The sequence below is a fragment of the Lacerta agilis genome, chromosome 17 (genome assembly GCF_009819535.1).
Source record: "Lacerta agilis isolate rLacAgi1 chromosome 17, rLacAgi1.pri, whole genome shotgun sequence".
NCBI classification, from domain to species: Eukaryota; Metazoa; Chordata; class Lepidosauria; order Squamata; family Lacertidae; genus Lacerta; species Lacerta agilis.
In genome coordinates, this window is record NC_046328.1 from 30,665,211 (window position 1) to 30,690,418 (window position 25,208).

General features: G+C 46.7%; 1 protein-coding gene across 1 annotated transcript in view; it reads left to right on the top strand.

Annotated features, from left to right (window-relative positions):
* The window catches only part of ASH1L (ASH1 like histone lysine methyltransferase), a 72,964-nt gene that overhangs the window by 2,635 nt on the left and 45,121 nt on the right, over window positions 1-25,208 (top strand). The window contains 2 exon segments of the mRNA XM_033174126.1: window positions 6,448-6,972; window positions 18,432-23,256. Coding sequence (XP_033030017.1) covers window positions 6,550-6,972; window positions 18,432-23,256 — 5,248 coding nt within the window. The 5' untranslated portion in view covers window positions 6,448-6,549.

Below are 25,208 nucleotides of genomic sequence, written 5' to 3' on the forward strand. Positions count from 1 at the left end.
TATTATCTCTGTAGAGAAGGCCTGCCTTAAGAGGTACCTCTTAAATTGTTTGTTTGACAACTGCTGCAGTACCTCTTTTAGCATTTTGCATAGGAGCCCCCTTTTCTTTGATGTCTAATACATTTATCCTTTTATCCATTTACTTACAAGTTGTGTTGTGCTTGGGACTATAACTGCTTAGCAGTCAGGTTTTATGTCATTCTCAACTTAATCTTTCAGACTTTCAGTTACAACTTTTCTGTTTGTAACTCCTCCAGGCAGAGAACATGCCCCTGCTGCACTTTCTACAATGCCTGATGTATTGTAATTATTCAGTACCTGCTATGTAAGAGCAGCTGCTATAGCTCATCCTTCCACTAGAAAGCTTAAATGGCACTACCAATGGTATTCTGTCCAGGCCACATTTCTTAGAGTCATAATTGTTGTAGGATTAGGTGCTTCCAGCCCAGTTTCTGGACCCCTTGTTAGTTATGTGCCTTTCAGCAGAACTATACCTTCTGACCCTCTTAGGACTGCTTTTCTGTGTTGCTTTCAGATGTTATGGCTTGATGTATGAATGTGTAATTTTGAAAAGCTGAGAGTTGAGTGTCATTCATACTTCATGTGCATGTGGAACTGAAACGGTGTTGTTTAATTACTGCACCTTCCTCTAAGGAGCTCAGGGAGGTGTGTGTTTATCCCATGTTATTCTTCAATTGACTGGCAGGGTAGGTTAGACTGAAGTTTGAACCTAGTTCCAGTTTAGCACTCTTGTCTTCCAATTGGACTTTCTTACCCCTTACTTCTATGTCTCATCTGTAAGTATAGAGGGATGCACCCAGTAGATGGCTACTCTTACCAACCGCTGATGTTGGTTTTCAGGAAAATTTTGAATTGGGAAATTTTCATATGCAAACCAGGGTAATCTGCATAGGATAATTTGCATTGGGGAAAATTTTATCATGCCCTAGAGAGTAATCTAATTTGGCATGTTTATTTTACTTGTATTTAGTCAACAAAGCTAAACACGTTGAAACTGCCAAGCTTGCCTAATATTGTATTTGCAATTGGCACCTATTCATTGTATCTAATGAACATATGACATGGGAAAACTTCCATGGAAAAAGAAAGCACTTGGAACATTCTGTGTGTGCAAACTTTCCTCACCCCACATCACTGCTCTCAACCCTTATTAGCATGACTGATCTATACAGCTCAGAACTGGCTCCTTTCCCATTCTCCATGATAGATAGGGGCCCACTAACATTAGCATGGCTTACTAACCAGTCATTATTTGTGATACGAAGGTGTAAAACAGTGGAAGTCTTTTCTGCTGCTTGGAAGAGATTCCTGCAGTCTTACTCAAAAACATCAGTAGAAATGAGATAGTTGGAGTAGAGATCTGTGTGGTGCTGGGTCTCCTGCTTGCAAGAGGGCTGGGTGCACTTGCCTCTTGTGAGGTGGTAGGTAGATCTGTAGATGCTTGCTGGTGGGCATTAAAAAGATTTCATATTCCTACATCAATGTTTGGTGGCTGGAAAGATACGGCCTCTGTCTCACTTGGTACCTGCATGGCAGCATCAGTCTCCTCTGGCTCATGCTGGCCCAAGGAATCCTAAAGGACCGACTGGAATTGTCAAGGAGAATTGCTGATAGTGATATTTGCAGTCTTGATGTGGATATTCTATCCATAGAATTATATGGGGGCGGGGGGGGGAGGCCTTGCCACAGACAGAAAGTTCCTCATTACTAATTTAGAGTGAACTGTTTGAAAAGTTAAAGAAATCATTTGTATCTTTGTGCTATATTTCAGTAAAGGCATTTGGAGCAGGATTGTTAAAAAAAAAGTTAAAGTCTTAGGTGTGGGCCAAATGTGGAGCTGGGGGCATAGGAGAAAGTTTGGGATGGAGAAAGAGTTTTGAATGGCAGATGGGTTCCCATGGCATTTATTTTATGGCCTGCTCTAGATGAGTGTTATACTCACTTTGAAGGAGCAGGTTTGTAGCTGAGGGTTCTGGATCAATTGCTGTCACCTGAGGCACAGGTGGCCTTAGTGAAGTGGAGTGCATGCCATCAGCTTAAACTAGTGGCTCAACTACAACCCTATTAGGATAGGGATAACTTGGCTGCAGTAATCTATGTTCTGGAACGTTATGTAGGGCTGCCTTCGAAAATGATTTGGAAGCTTCAGTTAGTACAGAATGTGGCTGCCTGATTGTTGACAGGTTCGAGGCAAACAGGTCACATATCACCAATTCTGTTATAACTACACTGGCTGCCTGTAATCTTCTGGGCCCAATTCAGAGTGCTGGTTTGATCTATAAAGCTATTTACAGCTCAGGACCCCAATATTTTTTGGAACACCTTTCCTGGTATGAACACAACCAGACCCTTACATATTTTACTCAGGTCCTTTGAGGGAGGATCAGAGAGTGGTGACAAGGGAGAGGACCTTTTCAGTTGTGACTCCCTATTTGTGCAATATTCTGCCCAATGAATTCCCCCTGATGCTATCATTGGCTTCTTGACTCTTGATAGACTAAGATGATACTGTTTTGCTATTAGTGTGCTGCCAACAGTTCTTGTGGTTGTTTTATGGTATAGTGCAGGGGTCAGCAACCTTTTTCAGCCGTGGGCTGGTCCACTGTCCCTCAGACCATGTGGTGGGCCGGGCTATAATTTGAAAAAGAAGAAGAATGAATTCCTGTGCCCCACAAATAACCCAGAGATGCATTTTAAATAAAAGCACACATTCTACTCATGTAAAAACACACTGATTCCCGGACCATCCGCGGTCCGGATTGAGAAGGCGACTGGGCCGGATCTGGCCCCTGGGCCTTAGGTTGCCTACCCCTGGTATAGTGTATTTATATTTATGTTTTAAGTGCATTGTAAGTCACTAGTAGGCCTTCAGTTAATAAGCAACTAACAAGTCTAATGGTTCTCTGCTTGAACTGAGAGGGAATGCCAGATGTGTGTGAGATCCCATGCTTGACCAAGGCTGCAATTTTGAGTACAGGCAGCCCCCCCCCCAACCCAGAAGTGACTCAGAAACTTCATAAAGACATCACTGAAACGTCACTAAAAGGGTGGAATGGGGGCGGAGCGATGTGCTCTGCAGGCTTTTTCAATGGCTTTCATTTATACGTGATTTCACTGACATGCACTTGATTTCACTGACATGCACGGTGCCTCGGAACATAATCCCCACGTAAACGGGGCTGCCTGTATGCTGATATCCTTTTAATGCAACGCTAGGCATTGAGATTATTGGGGCTTCTGTCAAGTAAGTGTACATAGGAATGCAGCCATAGCCCTACTGAAATAACTATTAACCTTAAAAACATCTCTGCAAAAGATACTGGTCCAGTTTGAAAAAGATAACTGCCCCCCTGCTGTTTTTGTTTTGTTGATACCGGTGCTAGGGGGATCCTTAACTCTTATCTGCTCACCTGGATTCCGCTCACCTGGAGGGAATCCTTATTTGCCGTAGTTGCCCAGATAAATTGCTGTTTGTAAAAGCCTGAATTAGTGGTATGCATTTTTGGGTAAAGGATTGAAATTGGTAATGCCCACAAGGTCTTCCCCATGTCTTTGTGAAAATAACTATAGACAGAGGTGCCTCCAGTCAGCACATGTAATGGGGACTGAGAATCACTGGAAGAAACCCAGAGGCCTGGTCACTTAGGATTTAACATTTGTTGCTAGAGGTTTGTAGAGTTCATCCAGCTCTATATGGGGCTGGCGCCTTGAAAGCATATCTCAAAAGTAGCAGCAGCATAATAGCATTATTAAGGCCAACTAGAAAACCACAGAATGATGAACAAGCTCTTGAATTCCCCACAGCTCTTAATCCAGTTGTGGTGGGGAACTCAAAAGCTTACTTGCTGCTTCAAAATACTTTTAGTTGGCCCTGAGAAATGCACTGCCCTGTTGCTATTTTTGGATCTGTTTTATTTCTCTCTACCTCTCTCTCCCTCCCCCCCATTAGAACTACATGTCTACCTGCAGTTTTCATGTGCGATTAGTTCATATAGCTGTATTTCCAGTTTCAGCAATTGATCCAGAGAGCTGAGGACACAGCACTGGCCAGATAGAGAATGGAGGAAAGAGTGGCTTGATCAAGGCATATACCAACTTTCCTCCGAGGAGCTCAAGATGGCATGCATAGTTCTCTGCTCTATTTCCTCCTCACAGCAACCCTGTGAGGTAGGTTATGCTGAGAGTGAGTGACTGGTCCAAGGTCACCCTGCGAGCTTCATGGCTGAGTAGGGATTCAAAACTTGGTCTTGCAATTATAGTTGTTAACAGTACTGTATTATGCAGCCATGTTTGTTACTTAGGGGGAAAAGAAGTTTGGTAAGCCAGATTGATAGCTGCCTAAATAAAGGCATAGAAGCATGTTGTTGTGGTATAGAGCTGGCATAGTACAACGACCAAGAAACTGAAATATAAATTGGCATGCCCTCACCTCTCACCTCTGACATGAGCTCACTAGGTGTCATTAGGCAAGCTATTGTCTCTCAACCACCTACTCCCAGTTTGACACTATGAGAGTAATAATAGTGACTTGACTTGCTGTAATCCTCGCAGCTCTGTGTGAAACTCTTTGAACACTCAGAATCATAGAATTGTAGAGTTGGGAGGAACCCTGAGGGCCATCTAGTCCAGACAGATGGCCATCCAACCTCTGCTTAAAAACCTCTAAGGAAGGAGAATCCACTACCTCCCAAGTGAGTTTGTTTCACTGTCAAACAGCTCACTGTCAGAAAGTACTTCCTGGTGTTTACTTGGAATCTCCTTTCTTATAACTTGAATCTGTTGGTTCAGGTCCTAGCCTCCGGAGCAGGAGTACCAGTATTAAATGCTATTTGTTCCACAAAGCACGCAAAACTTCTGAGGGAACAACCCTAAATTCATCTATTACCAAATGTGCCTTGTATGTGTCAAAACTGGAATTCAAATAAGAATAACTTCCAGGTGTTCCAAGTCATGCACCCCACTCCACCTCACATGCTAATCATAAATATTAAGAAATGTGTTCAGGAAGCAATGGGCAGGAGTTTGGAGCTGGAGAGGGGATTATTGGAAAAGAAACAGTGACTGTGTCTTATGACAGTTTTTGGTGGGTAGCTCTAAGGCAGGCATAGGCAAACTCGGCCCTCCAGATGTTTTGGGACTACAACTCCCATCATCCCTAGCTAACAGGACCAGTGGTCAGGGAGGGCCAAGTTTGCCTATGCCTGCTCTAAGGCTTGAGGTACTGTGGCCATCCCTGTTGTGTTGGAAATCACAGGGTTTCTGCCTCAGCTCACCTGGTGAAAAGTGATACTATAGGAGGAGACCACTAGAGGGCACCTCAGGGACTTGTGCATCAGAACTCAGTCTGGATGAATGAAGGAGGAGTGCCCTAGGCATTTAACAACAAACACTTAAATACCACTATAGAAACACTTAGATAACAGTATTGCAATTACAGCTGTAACAGGTATTATGCAGCGGTCTTTGTAAGTTTGGCAAACCAGATTGACAGCTGCCTAAATAAAATAAGCTTTAGGTGGAAGAGAGGAAAGTCATAATTAGTGAGAATTTTTGTCAGACTTAAAAATACATGAGATACAAATAGTTAACTGGGAAATGAGATATTTATAAGCTGTGTGGAAGCTCTTAACATTGGATGTCTTTATTTATCACATTTTTGCCTGCATCTTTCCCACTTCAAACATATCTCTGCAGCCACAAGGACAAGAAACTTGTTCTTTGTTTCTAAGCACCATTTAACATTATATGCTGTCCTCCTGTGCAATGGATCTAGGAGCTTGCTGTCAGTTCACCAGTTCAGGGAGCTCTTCTGAAAAAGTATTTCCACTTTTATGTGGAAGTGGCTGCTCTGTATGTACATATTAAAATATTTATTTCCTGGTTTTCTGCCCCATAACGGGACCTCCCAAGGTGATTTTCAAAAGAATGAATGTTTCAAACGTAACAACAAGAACTTACAAAACAAACTATGCATGCCACTTGAAAATGTATGGAGCAAAGATCCCATATAAATTCAGTTTATAATACTTATTGCTGTACAGATTTCACCCCTCTTCCCATATTAACAGAACAACCTGCATTTGTTGCACCCCATGATAACATCATGGCATGTGTGTGGCTCCAGATTGAAATCATGGGTTGTTTATTGTAAATAGCCACTTACCTGGTCACCTGTGATGAATAAGAACTACCTCCAGGCGACCATCCTGGGAAGCTTTACACTAATGAATTGGGGGGGGGGAGTGTATTGTAAATGGCTACAATAAATATGTATAGATGGGCTGTTAACTTTGTGCGCTTCTTTGCAAGGTCCTGTGTGTCCCCTTCTTTCATTTCTGTTTGAAAGCAAACAGCACAGAATCTATTCCTGTGGCTCTATTCCTGTAGTCTGTATTCTGACTGTCCTCCCCTCCCTTTCTCCCACAGTGAGAAGATGATGGCTGCAGGTTTCTGGAAGGATCTGTCCATGGACCACACAACTGATCTGCTTTAAAGTAATAGCAATTATTTGCAACTGCACGTACTGTAATGGACCCTCAGAATACTGCTATGTTAGGGCTGGGCTCTGGTTCTGAAGGGTTTTCTGGGAAAAGCCCCTCTGCAGTTGCCACAGGCGCAGCAGGAGGCAGGAGGGAGGCGGAGCTCGATGGTAGTGCTAAGGAGGAGGAAGAGAAGAAGAAGAGGAGCTTGGAGGGGAGCGGCGGCGATGAAGTTGGCAAGGATGAGAGTCTGTCGGATGCCCAGCAACAGTTTTCTGTGAAGGAAACAAACTTTTCAGAGGGGAATTTGAAGCTGAAAATTGGCCTGCAGGCCAAGAGAACTAAGAAACCCCCTAAGAACCTGGAAAACTATGTCTGCCGTCCTGCAATAAAGACCACTATTAAGCAGCCCAGGAGGGTGCAAAAGGTTGGGAAGATGGAGGAGAAGAGCGACCCTGGCCCTGCAAAGCAAGTGAGTCATGTTTGCAATTCCCAGATCTGGGAAAGGAGTAGGTGTGGGGGGAAACAACACAGGTGCTGGATGCCGGTAGCTCTGCAGGCACCAATTATGTAAACAGAATTTGAAATCAGGGGCAGAATTTAACATCTGGAAAAACCTTCCAATTTCTTTTTCTATTTTTTTTTAAGAGATGTGGAAGAAGAAAGAGAGCTCTAATGGAGCCTTCAATCTTGGGTCACCTTTAAATCTCGGCCTGTTGCGTTGGACACATTTCTTTTTTAGGATGATGATAATTAATGCAACGCCACACACCTTGCAACCAAGCACGCAATGTAGCCTGTTCTACCTGCTACGGTAGAATGCTTTTTTGAAGCCTAGTTTGCAGGAGCAGGGGAAAAGACCCTGTGGGTTCCAGGGAAGGCCTCTAAGGATCCTGGTGTTTAGACCATAGCCTTGGCTAACTCCTTGTATTTACTGTGGCTATGTTAGTTTGGTAGTGACAGGAGCAGTAGCTGAAGCCAGCATTCCATTTTTCAAAATGAGCACAAAAATTTGGGGAAACTAGGGCAGCCTGGCGAAATCTGCCATGTCTTCCCCAGCTTTTTGGCACTTTAGAAGTAATTTTGGTTAAATTGCTTTCTTTCTGTCAGTCATCATCCTAGCTGATGTTTTTCCATGTTAGCTGGGCCATTTGTTGCCAGCAGCTCCTCCTTCAGATTCTGCTACTGGACGTAGCAGAGTAGAGCCGCAACCTACTCATTGTAGGAAGTCACTGTGGCATGTGGTTGGCTATTGTGAGCCTTTGGATTGATTTTACATTTTTATAAGAGGGCAAAATTCTTGGTTTCTCAGTTCTTATGTTGTGGAATAATTCTTTTATTTCCCCAGGGGTTGATTTGAGTGTTGGCCTTATAAGGGTAGCGCCAGATTAGGAATTGTGGGGAAAGTACAACTCTTGCACTTGTCCCTTGCTGGCTTTGTCTGTTCTTTCCCTTTAATTTGTTGAGATTTATGTAGTAAACACATTGAGACAGGGCCTTTGCTTTTCTATTCTGGTACTCTGAGGCATCATGAATGCTAATGATTGGGGCTGCAGAGTTCAGCCCATTTAATCCAGCCTCCCCCTCCTCATCATCCCTGACATGCTGATTAGAGCCAGTGGGAGCTGAAAACATCTGGAAGGCACTGCATTGAGAAAGGCTGACTTAAAGTTTTGATTGACTCAAGAGGTGTCCCTTGACACCCTTTCTTTTAAAAAGAGTGCAGATGTTAAGGGTCATCTTAGGATGTCAAAACAAAATAAAATAAAATATTCTTTCCAGTAGCACCTTAGAGACCAACTAAGTTTGTTCTTGGTATGAGCTTTCGTGTGCATGTACACTTCTTCAGATACACTGAAACGGAAGTCACCAGACCCTTAAATATAGTGAGGGAGTGGGGAGGGGCATTACTCAGAAGGGTGGTGGAAATGGGTGATAGGCTGATAGGTGTGGAAAACCTGTTGACGGCTGCAATTGGTCTTGCAGGGAAATGCAAGGGGTGAGATATGACAGTCCCCTGTTACTTGTGCATAGGAGGGAATACCTCTTTTAAGATGAGACATGTGTCCATCAGCTGAAAATAAAATGGATATTTTTCTTTACATCTATTGTGCATAGCTATGGAAACATAGCTGATCAATCAAAATTCATAGGATTGATCAAATGAGATCTTTAATTGGGCAACTGTTCTAAGAATAATGATTATAATTACCATATGAGGGATTTAGCGAAATAATAAAAGACAATCAATATAAAAACAAACAAAATGCAAATTGAAAGAGAAGACTGATATCTAAAAGGCCTGAGAAAGGAAAAGTTTTTATACTGATGTCTAATGGATTGGTTTGTGATCGCAACTTCCAGGCAGATTGATGTGAATATAAGGGATCATTTAGGAACCTGGAACCTAAATTGTTAATTACACACAGCTGCAAAGATTGGTGGAAGTCCTTTTGCTTCAGCTAGGGTGGAATTCTCTTCCAGATTTATCATCCTTGCACACACTTTTATACTGATCCTTTAAATCAGAGTTGGGGAAACCTCTGGCGCTCCAGAGGTTGTTGGACTCCATCAGCCCTGGATTGGGGAAGGCTGATCTAGATGTTGTAAGACTATATTTTCCATCAGTCCCCAGCCAGCATGCCCCAATGGTCAGGGATACTAGGAGGTCTTAGGTCAGTGACATATGGAATGCGCTCAGTTGAGGAAGGCAGCATTTTAACTCTACCAGGTAGATAACTATTCCCAGCATAAATTGGGAACTGTGAGGTCAGGCCTGCCCTGCCATGAAGATGGGTGAATCAGCTGCCCCAAGGCTGTGCATTTTGAGTGTCATGAAAAGACAGCAACTATCAAGTTGTTAGTGTTATTTATCCCTGGGGGCATGGCTGTCCTGTTTTTTTTGCCTCAGCCCCTGAGGTGGAATTTCCTAATGAGGCTGGAAGTTGAACCCAGGTTTGTGTGGTACAGTGGACGCTTGGGTTGTGAACGATTTGGTGTTTTGGGGCATGCACAGGCGCCGAAACCCGGAAGTAACCCGTTCCAGTACTTCCGGGTTCGGCGCGAGCGCAACCTGAAAAAACGTAACTCACAGCGTTCGCAACCTGAGGTATGACTGTACAAAAGAGTAATTTAAAGGGAATGACATGGTCCCCTTTCAGATTTTTTAAGATATACGTTCCAGTTCTAGTGAAGCAAGAGGTATGATTATGTCTGATCACTGGAGGGGCCAGAAAAGCTTATGGAAGGAAGTATGCATAATTGTTGTTGTCTTTAATTGCTCTTGTAATAGCTCTTCAAATACTGCATGAGGTTTTGCTCCTCGAATTGTTTTTTTAATAGATAACTTTGTCCAGGTGTGTTTGTGCATGAACAATGATTGAAGGATAAAAGTGCCAAACTGCAGCATTTCAATACATTCATTTGGGGTCCCCCCCCCGGCTCTGTGTTTAATATTGGAGCTGGCAGCAAATGGCAACAACATGCCATAATTCTTCCCATTTTTTTTAAAAAGTAAGAGTTGATCAGAGTTGAGACAGCATTCAGACTTTGTGAGGGCTCATTTACATCATGCAGGAAGGCAAGGCTGTTTCAGAGGTTTGGTATCTCCTGAAGTCAGTCATCATCTGCTCTTGTTAACCACTTATGTGCACAGAGCATCTTCTTGGCAGGCATTTTATAGCTACCTTCTGCGCAGTGGAGATACCATTTATCCTAAGTTGTCAGGAATGCATCATTATTTGGGACTCTTTTCTTCACTAGTCTGCCTGCTGGGTTAATCCAGTAGTTAATTTCCAAACTGGTCATCATTATGGTTCAAGCTTGGCTCTCAGCCACACCCTCTGATCTAGAAACCATGCACCCTAATTACAGAGAGAAAATGACTTTCTGTGGTCCCTCAGTGGGGACAGAAATATACTCTGTATATGTTTAGAAGTGCCCTCTTAGTGAGCCATATGTTACAGGCTGGGCCCTGCTTCAAAAAACTAGGACAGAAGCTGTAAGGCAAGGGCAATAAGAGCACTGGCAATGTGGTTCTTTCAACCATGAGGACTAGAAGCTTGCCTTTTTTAATAATAAAAATGAAAACATTACTCTCAGAATGTTGCCCATATTTGATGTTTGCACAGTGGGAATAGCCCATGTGCCCAGCCCCGTTTTATTACAGTGCTTTTATTACAGTCCATGCAGGCTGCTTTTTAAATCGGTGTACCAATGCATCTGCCCAAGGCCTTGCAAATAAAAAATAAAAAATCCCTCCTTTGCCTTTGTTTGTAACATGCTCAGCCACTTGGTAGGTATCAGTTGGGGTTAGATTTTTTTTGTGCTTTCCTGGGAAATCAGAATCCAGAAGCTGCAGCAGCAGAGCCGTTTGTTGCTCGAGGCGCAGATGGGCAAACACAGCCACTGGAATATTCTACCTATTTATAGCCACGCAGCGTTGATACTATTCCGGTCTTGGAGATGATGTGGAGTCACGGAGGTGACAGCAACAAGCTCCACATTGACAGCTGTAGTGTTGATGCAGTTAAGACAATGGAACAAGATGGAACCTTTGCTTCTGTTCTCTCAAAGCTCTCTGTTTTCCTGAGAAACTGCTGAGCACAGGTATCCTTCCGATCCTTGCAGTGTCCTTGGCTATGCAGGTGAATGCTGCAGAAGGCTCTCTGCTGTTGCTGCTGCTGCTGCTTCTAGAAAATCGCAAGGCAAATGGTGGTGCCCCAAACATGAAGAAGGGACTTCTGTCCTTCAGCTTTTGTAGCTGCTGAGGGAAGAAGAGGGGGAGGAAGGCGTGAGTGGGAATTGTGTTTTATTCACAGCTAAAGCTCTGCCATGACACCTAAACAAAGATGGGTTGAGAGTTCTGTGTGTGTGTGTGTGTGTGTGTGTGTGTGTGTGTGTGTGTTTGCATACATGCATTCAAAGTCGGGGGGGGGGGGCGGGAAGATGCCAGGCTGTAATAAACTTGGACTTGTGCGTAGAGCTAATCCTAAAAATGTGTTCTGTAGGATGCCGTAGATTTAAAGGTAGGCAGGCAGGGTGAAGCAACCATCTTGGGCAGCAGATGCTGGGTGCCATTAAGAGCAGCCAAGAGTGAGATACACAGGCCTGAGCCCAAGGGGCACGTTCTGGGTGACTCTCCTAAACAATCCCCCTTCATTTCAATATGGCTTGTGCGGCAGAATTTCCCTGTGGTTGGTGTCTTATGATGGCATGAGTCCAGGCCCCAATTCAGATTTTCTGTCAGCAGCACCAGAAAGCCCTGTGCAGATTTCATTCCAATCCTGCTATTGACAGAATAATAATAATAATAATAATAATAATAATAATAATAATAATAATATAGTAGTAGTAGCAGTAGCAACAGTATTCATCATTTAAATTACATCAGGACAGGGAAACAGCACTGATTAAATGGAATCATAGACTCCAGTATGTTAGAAGCTCAGAGGGGGCCACAGCTCATTTGCATGCTATTTCCATAGGGCTCTGTAGAGCTTTTCCTGGCATATAAGGGAAGGGGTTGCCTCCTTTCTCAGAGAATGCAGCTGAATATTGGATCATAATATTTCACACTTTAGAGTGTTAAATGTAAATTGCAAATGCTCCCTTAATCTTTACAGTAACCCTATAAGGCTGGTCAGTTTTGTTAATCCCTATAGTTTGGGACTGAGAATGAAAATATGTATATGTGTATATATTAATGTGTGTTCATCCTGCCCTTCCTCCAAGGTGCTAAGGGCACCCAGTGAGCTGCTTGGCCAAGTAGGGATCTGAATCTCTCTCCCCAATAGCAGTCCAATAGTCGGTGCAATACAATGTGCTGTCCTTGGTTTGGGCCACCCAGTGAGATCAAGTTGGAAGTTAGAAGGTTTCTAACTAGTAGAAATATGGGGATTGCCTTGCTGGATTAGACCTAAACCCCATCTAATCCGGCACTGGTTTTTTTTACCAGCGTGTGACCAGCCAGGTGCCTCTGGGCAGCAACAACCAGAGCATGGTGGTGATAACCCCTATTTAGGGATTTCACAGCTTTGCTGGCTATGTCACAAGCCATTGTTTGCCACTCTGCCACCTGTTAAGCCCCGATGATGAAGGGAGTTTTCCAGTTTGGGGCACCACTGTTTGAAGGTGCCCCAACTGCCTTTCGGCAGCAGTATCCAAATCTCCTACTGCAGAGCAGGAAAGGTTGCGAATTTGCCTTCCACTGCCAAGAGTATTTGGGCTCCTTGGCCCACACAGCTGCCAAGCAGCCCCCCAGCTTTGCATGTGGACCACCATACAACCACTGGAATAATCCCGGTTCACCACTGCAGCATCACAGAGGGTGGGAAGGGCTGGCCATCCACCAGGGGGCAGTACCACACTCACCATGGTGAGGGTAGTTGTTGACACCTACCCCTCTTTGCCTGTAGCATCTGGCATTCAGCAGAATTCCATTGAGTTACTGTGATTAAGAACTGATACACTTGTCTTTCATTAGCTTCTCTTTGGGAAACAACCCCCACCTGCAGTTAGTTACTATAACTGAAGGTATTGCAGGTGGGACAGAGGGATATGAAGCAGGGGCCAGACAGATGAAGCACAGAGGTTTTGTATGGAGCAGAAGTGAGGGGCCTTTATCCCACATGTTGCTGAACTGCAGCTCCCATCATCCCTGGCCATTGGCCATGCTTGTTGGGGCTGATGGGAGTTGCAGTTACTCAACACATAGTGGAGGAGGCAAAGGATTCCCCACATGTGACATAGATGATCACCATGAAGGTGTGATGTGGGATTGTTTTCTCTGGTCTTGGCAAGAGTTATGTTCCAGGACTTTGTAGGGCAGAGAAGCTGCCAGCCAGTCCCAAGTGAGCCTGAAGCAGGTGTGTGGTCCACTCCAAGGGCCATATTCTGGCAGCAGATCAGGAAGTGCCGAGTTCCAGAGTAGCAATCCCTGATGGGAGGCAGGAGCCTAGGCAGGCATTGCCCTCACACCAGTGATGGGTTGCTTGTACTGGGGAGAAAGTTCTGGGGATGGTGTTTATAGGGCTTAGTGGATAGGGATTGTCCCTAGACTCGAGCTTGACTCGAGCACCCAGGCAGGCTAGTAACAACAGCCTTGACATTGCCCTCAAAGTATTGAAGTGCCATCTATGCTTTCCATGGAAGCAGAATGCTGATAGCACAGGAGGCAAGTCACTGGAGCCAGACCACTAAAAGCCCCAGTTCCAGAGTGGATTCTGTTTGCTGCCTTAAAGGTGGTCCTTGGCTGAGTGGCTAATGACATTAGGAATAGGTGGGGCATAGTTTCCAAGGCCTATGCATTGCCCATGTTGTCTTGGAGAGCTTTCTCCTCCCTCCCTGACCACAACAAGAGGAAGTAAAATATTCAATATGTGGCCCAGCTTAAGTCTGGAAGAAAAACGAAGCTGGGGGCTGAGAGAACATAGCGGGTAGCACTGCATAAAGGGGGGGGGGGACCTGTCCAAACAAGCTCTGGAGCCCCGGTCGGGATAGTGGCTTTTCCCTTGGGAGTGTGTTGCACTCCGCTGAGCGCATTTACACTGTGCAGAGGCAGGAGCTTGAAGGCTTGTTCCTTTTGCCATGTAAGGGAGCCCCAAGCACCCTTGGTGGCTATTTTGGGAATGAGAATGGGCCCTTGCTTTTGACTTCAGTGCCGTAGGGCAGATTGTGGCTGCCTCCTTAGCTGCCTGTTCCATATGTGCACGCAAAGGAAGCAGAAACCCTCCTCTCTCTGCAAATGTAAGGCTCAAGCAAGAATGTACATACTATTGCAGCTGCCGTGGCAAAGCTGGGCTTGGTGCCAGACTCCTCTCCTCTCCTCTCTCTCTGCTACAAAATCCCTCCAGCGCCAGCAGCTTTCAAAGTAAACAACAGAGCAGGATCGAGAGGCATCCACCCTCTGTCTGTCTGTCTGTCTGTCTGTCGCAGCAGGGCCTCGAGTAGCAACTGAGCCTGGTTAGGGTTCAAGGCAAGCAGTTGGCAGGATGAGAAGGGAAGCCCAAGCTTGGGAGGAGATCAAAGCCTGCCATGTTCTGAAGGTTGTTCATTAATTGAGGTGGCTTAAGAGCAGCAGCTGTGAGCCCCCCTCCCTTCCCCGGCAGCATCCCAACTCAGCCCCAAGACTCACTGGTGACTTTAGGCAAGCTGCTGTGCTCTCTTGCCTCCATTCCTTACCTGCAAAGCAGGATTATAATGCTGGCTTACCTTTACAGCAGCCTTTCTTCAACTTGCTGCCCCCCAGATGTTGTTAGACTCCCAAACTCCTATCAGCCTTAGCCAGCGTGGCCCAATAGCTGAGAGGAGTTGAACTTCTTAAAAAAAAACATGCGGCGCACCAGGTTGTGGGAGCCTGCCTTATATTGGGTTGTAGTAATATAAAGATTGAGATTCTGTTCTATGGAACACCCTGAATGGCAGCATTTATTATTGTTATTATTTGTGTTTTATATCCTACCTGATATTCCATGGCAAACTCCTATCCAGGTGCTGAACAGATGCAGACCTGCTTAGCTTCAGCAAGGTTTTAGCACCATATTTATTCAGGCCATAACTTTGTTGTTGTTGTTCAGTCGTTCAGTCGTGACCCCATGGACCACAGCACGCCAGGCACGCCTATCCTTCACTGCCTCTCACAGTTTGGCCAAACTCATGTTAGTAGCTTCGAGAACACTGTCCAACCATCTCATCCTCTGTCGTCCCCTTCGAGAACACTGTCCAACCATCTCATCCTCTGTCGTCCCCTTCTCCTTGTGCCCTCCATCTTTCCCAACATCAGGGTCTTTTCCAGGGAGTCTTCTCTTCTCATGAGGTGGCCAAAGTACTGGAGCCTCAACTTCAGGATCTGCCCATAACTTTGGCCACTAGCAATCCTCAGCCTTTTCATACTTTGGGTCAGGGACCTGCTGTTAGCTCCAATCTGCAGTAAGCCTAAGAGGTTTTAATTATTTCATTATTGTGTTTATATCTCACCTTTCCTTCAAGGAGCTGAAGGGTAGCTTGTTAAAGTTTTTATATGGGCAGGTAAGAGCTCACCTGTTCCTCTAGGCCTTTGGTTTATTTTAATTCCTACCTGCTTGTCGGTATAAAAAAATGGTTTAAATGCTTTCTGGTCTTCATGGTCTGATTATTTGTTCAGGTTTGCTTGTAATGTAACTATAAACAGTATTATAAGTGCTAATAACTGAAACAGAGGGCCTGCATTTAAATTTCTTTCTGTAGGTGCCAGTGTTTCTCTTGCCTTTTCTTAGAAGCCTTGAATAAGCAAAGCAGGTGGTTCTGATGCTGCTGGCTACTTCAGGCCAATTGAAAACAGATGCTTGAAACCCCTAAGTGGTCCGAGTTCAGGGTACGTTAAGGACCACCCGCTCCCATACAATACCTTGATCTCCCAGAGGCCCTGTGCTGAGTGACCTTTCAGCAGTGGCACTCCCTGGGGTAGTTTGTTCATTCCCCTCTCTGTTGGTGTTTAGGTAGCAAGCAAAGGCTGCTTTCAAGAGAGTCTTTATGGAATTCCTGAGCATGAGGGAATGCTCTGCCAATTCCTGCTTCTGCCTAGCTGTGCTGGTTTGTTTTATTGGCTTAATTAGCGACATGGAGGTTTTTCAAGTGCTTTTGTTTTTTTCTGTGGAAAGTCTTCCCTTTCGTAACAATGAATTGAAGCTGATTGCAAATAAATATAAGGCAGGCTTGGCAATTTCAAAGCTTTTAGCTTTATTAAATGCATGTAAAATAAGCATGCTGAATTAGGTCATCAGAATTTTTTTCTGCAGCAAACGGAACCTTTTCCAATGCAAAGTACCCTTATTTGCATAGGAAATTTCTGGAAATTTTTCCAATTCAGAATTTTCTGGAAAACCCACATCACTGGGAGTTTTGACAACTTTCTTGGGCATTATTCTACGGGAAGGAACTTTCCTCCCTTCATGTTCTTGCCCCTCCCTGTTAACACTAAGCCTCCCTGCCAGGTGATTAAAATTATCCCACAGTGGATGCTTCCACTGTAGCCTTGTTTCATCAACATAATTACTTGTCCTTTATTTATTACGTTAGCACCATTCCCAAGGTGTCAGATCAGCCTACATTTTGCTTTCCCATTTTGTCCTTGACCCCGCTCTGTGCAGAAGGTACCGGTAGGCAAAGCTAACAGGGAGCGTGATTTGGCCAAGAGCTACCAGCTGAGCTTCTTATGGCCCAGTGTGGGATTTGAGCCCAGGTCTCCACACCTCAGGCCAAAGTAGCACCTTGCGGCGCTCCACTTACTGCAAGCACCTATTAGGCTGCGGGCCATTTAGATCATTAATGCAACAGAATCAGGAGTGTGGCAGAGTGCTGGGACCTACAGATTCAACCCTATTTCACACACAATAATATTTCTGTTTTTCCAAGCTTTTTGCTGAACCTGACAACCATTTTCATATTTGATTCATCTCTCGACTTTGGTTCCTGGATCTGCTTTTCTTTAGTTTTTTTAAGCCAGTTATATTATTTGTTGTGAGCCATCTTAGAAGGCCTAACCATAAAAAGAATGGTGGTGTATACAATAAATAACAAGCAAGTAGTCTTGCTTTCCTGGGCCTCCCATTTTTTACTTTGACCTGGCAAGGAACCAATGTCCCTTTTAATTGCCACTGTTCCGTTAGCCAGGGCTTACTGGCCTGCCTGCTTACCTTCTTAGTTGCCTACAAACGCCTGTGGCTATTAACCTGCTGCTGCTCTACCAGCACATCCAGCCAAACTACAGAACCATGCACCCTTCATGTTTCCTTTCCTGGTCTCTTACACATGCTTGCATATACTAAATCATGTCTCCAGTTAGCCGACGAGCTCCTTGGCAGAGCAGGGGCTGTTTCTCTGTGTGTTCTGGAAATCCCCCAGTGTGCTTGAGGTGCTGTGAATGAAATATTAATTACTGAAATGTATGAATGAAAGAATTCCTTTGAGTCAATAAATTGTATGGTCCTAGTAATAAGGGATGGGCATGTTCTCAAATAGTGAGTGAAATATGAAAAGTGGGTGGGGTGAGTAATGCAATCTTTAACCAGCATTGGAAAGGTCCCAAGTACTTGGTTTTCCAAATTTCTCACAGCTCTGGTTGGCAGTTAGTGTGAGTGTGGGCAAAGACTCTAACCCCTGTCTCCCACCCCAAAGTCCCCAGCCAAGGAGTCCAGTACTGTTGAACAAGAATGGGGCAGCCATGGCCTTATGAAGGTTGATAGACTGCTTCTCTCATAATCACTGGCTGTCGGCCATGTTGGGTGGAGCAGATGGAAGTCCAACAAATTTTGGAGGGCCATGACTTCCCCACTCCTGCTGAAGATAACTTCTCCCCCTCTAGCCCCGTTTCCCTCCCTAGGATTGGCAGCTCAGGTGGAGGGGCCTTTAGTTGATGACTCCTGTTCTAAAATATTTGTAACACATAGTAACTGCAGTATTGTCTCAGTTCTGTACAGGCCATGGTACTTCAAATTTCTGTGCTGCTTTCTAAGAATTTGAATTCTCTCTCCTGTGAGAAACCACTTAGATCCCCCAGTTGTTTGTTTTTTAAGATACTAGATGTTTGACTTGTGCATATAGAAACCAAATTCCACTTTTCTTTGTTCGTACGATCCGTTTCCCCCCCATTCCCACCATATTTGCCCCCTCAATGCCTCTTTCCCTTGGCCCCCTGGTTTCCAGCCCTGCAGTACTTCACAAACAGAAATGACCCATTAACCAGATAGCAAAGGCCTGTGTCCGCATTGCCAGTAGATGGGGTTGGGAAAATAACAAAATTTGATTCTTCTCCTGGCACACACAGCGTTGGTACCTCAGAAATATTTTCCCTAGGCCTGCCAGTGTAAACCAATATGATACAAGGAATGCATTCTTCCTTGCTGATGCCTGGGTGCTTAAAGCTTTTCTCATTCTTTTTCTTTAAATGCATAGGACCCGTCGAAGCTGTACAAGAAAAGTGGAGAAGCCACAGCGGCGACTGACAGCTCCGCAGCCGAGGGCAGGCCGAGGGAGAGCAGCCCTCTTTCAAAGAAACTTTCGCCGCTGCGCCCCGAAGTGACTGATTATGGGAAGTCAGCACTTTCCACTCCGGCCGGTAGTCGTGACCCAGACTCAAAGGACAGAGCTCAGATTAATGGAGCACCAACGGTGACAGAAAAACTGGCTCAGCTGATTGCAACTTGCCCTCCGTCAAAGTCTTCCAAAACGAAGCAAAAGAAGCCCTTCATGGGAATTGCTTCTGGATTTGCTAAAGACTCCGGAAAGAAGCTGCCAGTGGTTGGGGCTGTGACCGTGCCGGCAAACAGGGACTTTGTAAAGAAACCGCTTGGAAGCGGCACTATGGGCGTTGCTTTGAGTAACAAGGACTTTGCAAGGAAGCCACCAGGGATTAGTAGTGGTGCTGGACTAGTCAGCAAGGACTCTGGGAGCAAAAAGCAACCAGGGACTTGCCCTGGCATGCCTGGGCTGGTTAGCAAGGACTGTGGGAAGAAGCTACCGATCCTTGGCTCCCCAATGGGATTGGTCAGCAAGGAAATTGGAAGGAAACCACTGTTGTCTGGCATGCCAGTTGGGCTAGTCAGCAAGGATTCTGGGAAAAGGCTTCTGGGGACTAACAGTCCAGTTGGATTACTCACCAAGGATTCTGGGAAAAAGATACTGGGGACTGTTAGTCCACCTGGATTGGTTAACAAAGACCCTGGGAAGAAGCTACCAGGACCTGGCGGTCCAATTGTATTTTTTAATAAGGATGCTGGGAGAAAACATCCAGGGTCAGATGGACCGATCGGATTGGTCAGCAGGGACTCTGGAAAGAAGCTGCCAGGGCTTGGTGCCTCAGGCGGATTGGTGAATAAAGATGCTGGAAAGAAGCCTCTGGGGGCTAGCAGCCCAATTGGATTGATTACTAAAGAGTCTGGAAAGAAGCCACCGGGGGTTGGCATTCCAGCAGCCCTGGCTGCTAAGGACTCTGGGAAGAAAATGGCAGGGGCCAGCAGTCTGTGTGGGCTGGCCAATAAGGACTCGGGGGCTTTGAAGGCAGATGCTGCTCACCCTTCCGTGGAACCCTTCAAACGGTGTTGCACGAATGTCATAAGTCACGAAAGTCCTCTGCCGTCAGGCCTCTTGAAAGACAGTGTGGGCAGTAAGCCATTTGAGAAGCATGTTGCAAGGCAGAGTAAAGAAAGCATCCCGGAAAAGGTAACGGTTCAAAAAGAAGCACCAGGCGGAGGCAAGGAAGGGGCCTGCAGTCAGCAGGACAGCTCCTCGTCCAGTGAAAGGGGCACATTTGAAGCACCCAAGCATGATAAACAACTGCCCGTGTATTGCACTTCCCCCGAATTCAGGACTTCAGGAGGCGCTTCTGATGTATCTACAGCCAAATCTCCATTCAGTGCTGTTGGGGAGGGGGGCCTCCCCTCCCCCTCCCCAGCCGCCTCTGTCACTGCTTTAACGCGTAGCCCCACAGCAACCTTGGCTCAGTTAGCTTCCAACCCTCTGCATTTAAATAGCACGCCTGAGCTCTTAGAAGGAATTTCCGAGCAGATTAGCAAGACCCCGTTTGCCTCTGACAGCACGCGCTCAAGTATGAACCGGGTGCCGAATCCTGGCTCGCACGCTGCTGGCAAAGGGGTCGGCAGGGAATTAAATGGTTCCAAAGCTGTGCATGCCGATGACCCCAAACCAAGCCCCACCTTAGGCAGGAAGCCCAGCCTGGCAACTGACTCAAACACCCGTGCCACTGTTGCCCCTTCAGTGGTTAGCTTCTCCAGTTTGTTCAACAATAAGCCCTTTCTAAAGATTGGTGCCATGGCTGCATCAGGTAAACCCTGCCAGGGGGTGGAAACTCTGAGCAGTAGTGGCGGCAGCCCACAAGCAACACCTCTGAAGAAAAGGAAAGGAAGGAAGCCGCGCTGGACTAAGGTAGTCTCCAGGAGCACTTGCCGGCCTCCCAAAGGCCTAGAATTGGGGAGGCCCGAACTTTTCAAGAATATTTCTTGCAGCGTGCTGTCAAACAGTAGCCTAGATCAGGCCAAGCTCTTCAAAAGCGCATGCCCGCCTTCCTTTGCCCAGCACGAGTTTGTCAAGCGCCAGTTGCCAAAGCTCAGCAAGTCCAGTAGCATACAGTCCCTCTCTCTGCTCAGCAGCGTGGAGAAGGAGCCCAGCAAATTTTACAGTCCACACATGCAGGCTTCCGTTGGTTGCATCTCGGATGACCTGCTGCCTGAAATGTACAAGTCCAAAAGGGGCAGGTCAAAATCCAAAGAGATGCCCCACCTGGAGGGCCCCCCGAAGCGGACCCTGAAGATCCCTGCCTCTAAAGTGTTTTCAGTGCAGTCGAAGGAAGAGCAAGAACCTCCAGTGCTGCATCCGGAGGTGGAGATCCCATCTTTTCAGCAGAGCCTCACAGAGCAAGCTTTCCCGAAGAAGAGGGGCCGTCCGAAGAGGCAGATCAGATCAGGGGTCAAGATGAAACCCCCTGTCCTCTCTGTGGCACCCTTTGTCACTGCAGACAGTTCCAACAAGTTGGATTGTGAAAGCGACCAGCGGCAGAGCGAGGATTTCTTTGAAGTGGCAAGCCCGTTAGGAGGCCCTGAGGAGCCTGGGAAGCCGAGCGCCTGCAACATGACTGACCTTGAGGTAGAGCCGGACCGCAAGGAGAACAAGCGCAGCAACGGGCAGCTGATGAAAACCATTATCAGGAAAATCAACAAGATGAAGACGCTGAAGCGGAAGAAGCTCTTGAATCAAATCCTCTCGTCTACTGCGACAGAACCAAATAAAGGGAACGTGCAATCCAAGCTCCACACGACAGTGTCGACCCTTGCTGCCACGTTTGGCTCGAAACTAGGCCAGCAGATCAACGTCAGCAAGAAAGGAACAATCTACATAGGAAAGAGGCGAGGCAGGAAGCCGAAAGCTGTCCTGAATGGCATCTTGGCCGCTAGTGCTGACAGCTTGACTCTTCTTGAAAAGTCTGCCCAGCAGGCAACGGGGACGGCACTCGGACAAGCGGTGGCTCCTTTGCTCCCTTCAGCCACAAATAACCCTGAGGTTCTTCCTTCACCCGTTTGTTCTCAGTCATCTGGGGTGAGTGGAGGGCAGAGCCCCGTCAGCAGCGACATGGGCTTTGTGGAGCCCAACTCGGTGCCCTATCTGCACCTCCACTCCAGGCAGGGAAGCATGGTTCAGACCTTGGCAATGCGGAAGGCCTCGAGGGCCCGGAGGCGGCTCTCCCCACCGACTCTTCTCCCCAATTCCCCATCCCACATAAGCGAACTTGGCTCGCTGAAGGAAGCCACTCCGTCGCCCATCAGCGAGTCCCACAGCGACGAGACGATTCCCAGCGACAGTGGGATCGGGACCGACAACAACAGCACTTCCGACAGGGCGGAGAAGTTCTGCGGCCCAAAAAAGCGGCGGCACTCCTTCGACCACATCTCCCTTGTCCCCCCTGAGACCTCGACGGTCCTCAGCAGCCTCAAAGAGAAACACAAGCACAAGTGCAAGCGCCGCAGCCACGACTACCTGGCCTATGACAAGATGAAGAGGCAGAAGCGGAAGAGGAAGAAGAAGTACCCACAGCTGCGGGGCAGGCAGGACCCTGATTTCCTGGCGGAGCTAGAGGAGCTGATCAGCCGCTTGAGCGAAATCCGAATCACCCACCGGAGCCACCATTTCATCCCCCGGGACTTGCTGCCCACGATTTTCCGCATCAACTTCAACAGCTTCTACTCCCACCCCACCTTCCCTCTGGATCCTTTGCACTACATCCGAAAGCCCGACCTGAAGAAGAAGAGAGGCCGGCCACCCAAAATGCGCGAGGCCATGGCGGAAATGCCCTTTATGCACAGCCTCAGCTTCCCCCTCTCTGGCACTGGGTTCTACCCCTCTTACGGCATGCCTTACTCTCCTTCTCCCCTTGCGGCTGCTCCCATCGGCCTGGGCTATTATGGGCGGTACCCGCCAACCCTCTACCCACCTCCGCCTTCCCCTTCGTTCACCACCCCGCTGCCGCCTCCGTCATACATGCACACCGGCCACTTGCTCCTCAACCCCGCCAAGTACCACAAGAAGAAGCATAAGCTGCTTCGCCAGGAGGCCTTCCTCACCGCCAGCCGGGCACCCCTCCTCTCCATGAGCACCTACCACCCCAGCGTCCCACCGGAGATGGCCTACGGCTGGATGCTGGAGCACAAGCACCGCCACCGCCACAAGCACCGCGAGCACCGCTCCTCCTCAGAGCAGCCGCAGGTCTCCCTTGACACCTTGGCACCCAGCGGCCCTTCCCGAACTGTCCTGGAGTCCCTGAAGCGCTACCGGTTCGGGAAGGAGGCCGTTGGCGAGAGGTACAAGCATAAGGAGAAGCACCGTTGCCACATGGCCTGCCCGCACCTGTCCCCTTCGAAAGGCCTGCTTGGGAGGGAAGAGCAGTGGGTCCGGAGGGAGCCGGCAGAGCCCAACTCCTCCCTGGCTCTGGGGCTACAGACGCCGCTGCAGATAGACTGCTCAGACACTCCACCCAACCTGCCTCTGGGGAGGTTCACTCCCAGCTCCGAGCCGGTCAGCAGCGACGAGCACACAAACCTTTTTACCAGTGCAATAGGCAGCTGCCGAGTCTCCAGCTCTGCCGCCACCAGCGGGCGCAAAAAACTGTCTGATGGCTCCGGACTCTTTGGCCCCCAGGAAGCCTCGCTCAGCCGGCCTCTCCGGAAGGAGACGTTGCCCCCTATGGAGAAAGCAGGGCCAACCTTGTCAGGTAAAAGACCTCTACTCTTGTATGTGTGTCAATGCAATCTTTTAACAGCACCTTCCACCACTTCATCATGTCAGGCAGGCGGAAAAAGAAGGTTCTGGGGTTATGAGCAGTTGTATGCAAATCTAGACCTGCCTGGGGGTGGGGATGTTTTCCAGCCTGTGTTTCTGGAGATTTGGAGCTTGAAGAACATCAAGCAGAGGGGGCTGACCTGCTGACCAGGTGTGTCCAGGTTCAGAGCAGCCTAGTCGATCCAGAGGCTTCATGCACTCTGCCAAATGAACATAAGAAACTACTGTATACCAGATCAGACCACTGGTCCATCTAAAAGAGAGGAGGAAACTCCCCATGTTTGTTGTGAGTTTGACATAGTGGTTTTTTGGGAGGGGGAGGAGGAAGAGATCTTTACTCAAGAGCACATTTTTAGCAACAAAATATTGCAGTAAGTCCTGTCCCCTTGTCATCATTTCATTATCTTTTTTTCTTTTTTGCCTGCCTATGATGCTACCCCAGTTTTGTGTTTGGTCTTTGTTGTTTCATCTTCTAGCCCATTACTCTTGACTTACAGTGAGCCACACTTATTAGTCCACTATTGTCCACACCAATGGGCAGTGACTTTCCAGGGTTTCAGACAGAAAAATCTTCCCTAGCCCTACCTGGAGATGCCAGAGATTGAACCCTGGTCTTTCTGCATGCAAAGCAACTGCACTAATACTCTGATTGGCAGTGGCTCTCCAAGACTTTTATTGTATTTATACTTTAACGATATTGTTTTAGATCGCTTAGATTTTTTTAAAAAAATATTAAGCAGTTTAAAACTGTTTTTGTATAGATAAATAAGAAAAAAACTATTGGGGGAGGTATTTCCCCTTTACCTTATTAGCTGAGTTGGAGATTGAACTAAGGCAAAGTAGAAGCCTCTGAGCTGCAGCGCCCCCCCCCCCCCAAAATCAGGTCATTTCTGTAAGGACCAATGCTACATGTCCCTCTTTTCTAGTGTGCTGGCAGCGGGATATGTTCTTAGCAAAGGAGAAAAAGGCCTGGTTCTGTAGGGGAGCCAGTAGCAACTGGGGAGATTCCCAGATCTTTTATAATCCTGACACCATAAAAAATGTGATTCCATCTCCTAGTAATTGGAAATAATTTGGTAATGTTGAATGGCCAGTAGCTATTTCTCAAGATCATGCTCTGTTTTTAGAGGGGTAGCCGTGTTAGTCACTTGTGGCACCTTAAAGGCTAAACAAATCATTAAACCTTTGTGGTCTACAGTCTGCTCTGCTAGATGCATGAAGTGTTATCCTGAGTTGCAAGTATATATACATACATAATGGGGCGAGGGAATTGTAAACAGTGACATCAGAAGGGAATTAAGTGTGGAAAGTACAGGGGCAATGAGAATGTGCAATAAACAGTGGTAATTAGCAAAACAGTCGCTGATGACACAGACATCCTGGCATTGGTGAACCAATCGACACAGGCAGTGTGCTATTTTGATTCATTCCACATGTGATAGCATTGAACCCTTTTATATGGTGTAATTCAGCAGTTTCATACTGCAGCCTCCCTTTGAAAGTCCCTACTTTGAAAGCTACTCTAAGGTCCTTTACATCAGTGTTTTTCAACCTTTTTTGGGCAAGGGCACACTTGTTTTATGAAAAAAATCACGAGGCACACCACCATTAGAAAATGTTAAAAAAATTAACTCTGTGCCTATATTGACTATATATAAAGTAATTCTCTTGAATAGGAATCAAATAAACACAATTTTTCCCAAGGCACACCAGGCAACATCTCGCGGCACACTAGTGTGCCGCGGAACAGTGGTTGAAAAACACTGCTTTACATCATGTCATGGGAATGTCAAGTGTGTGTGTGTGTAGGAAATGGGTCGAATGTGGGATTTATACATTAGATAAGCTGTTACACTCAGATGGAGAATTTTTGTCATTTTTTTG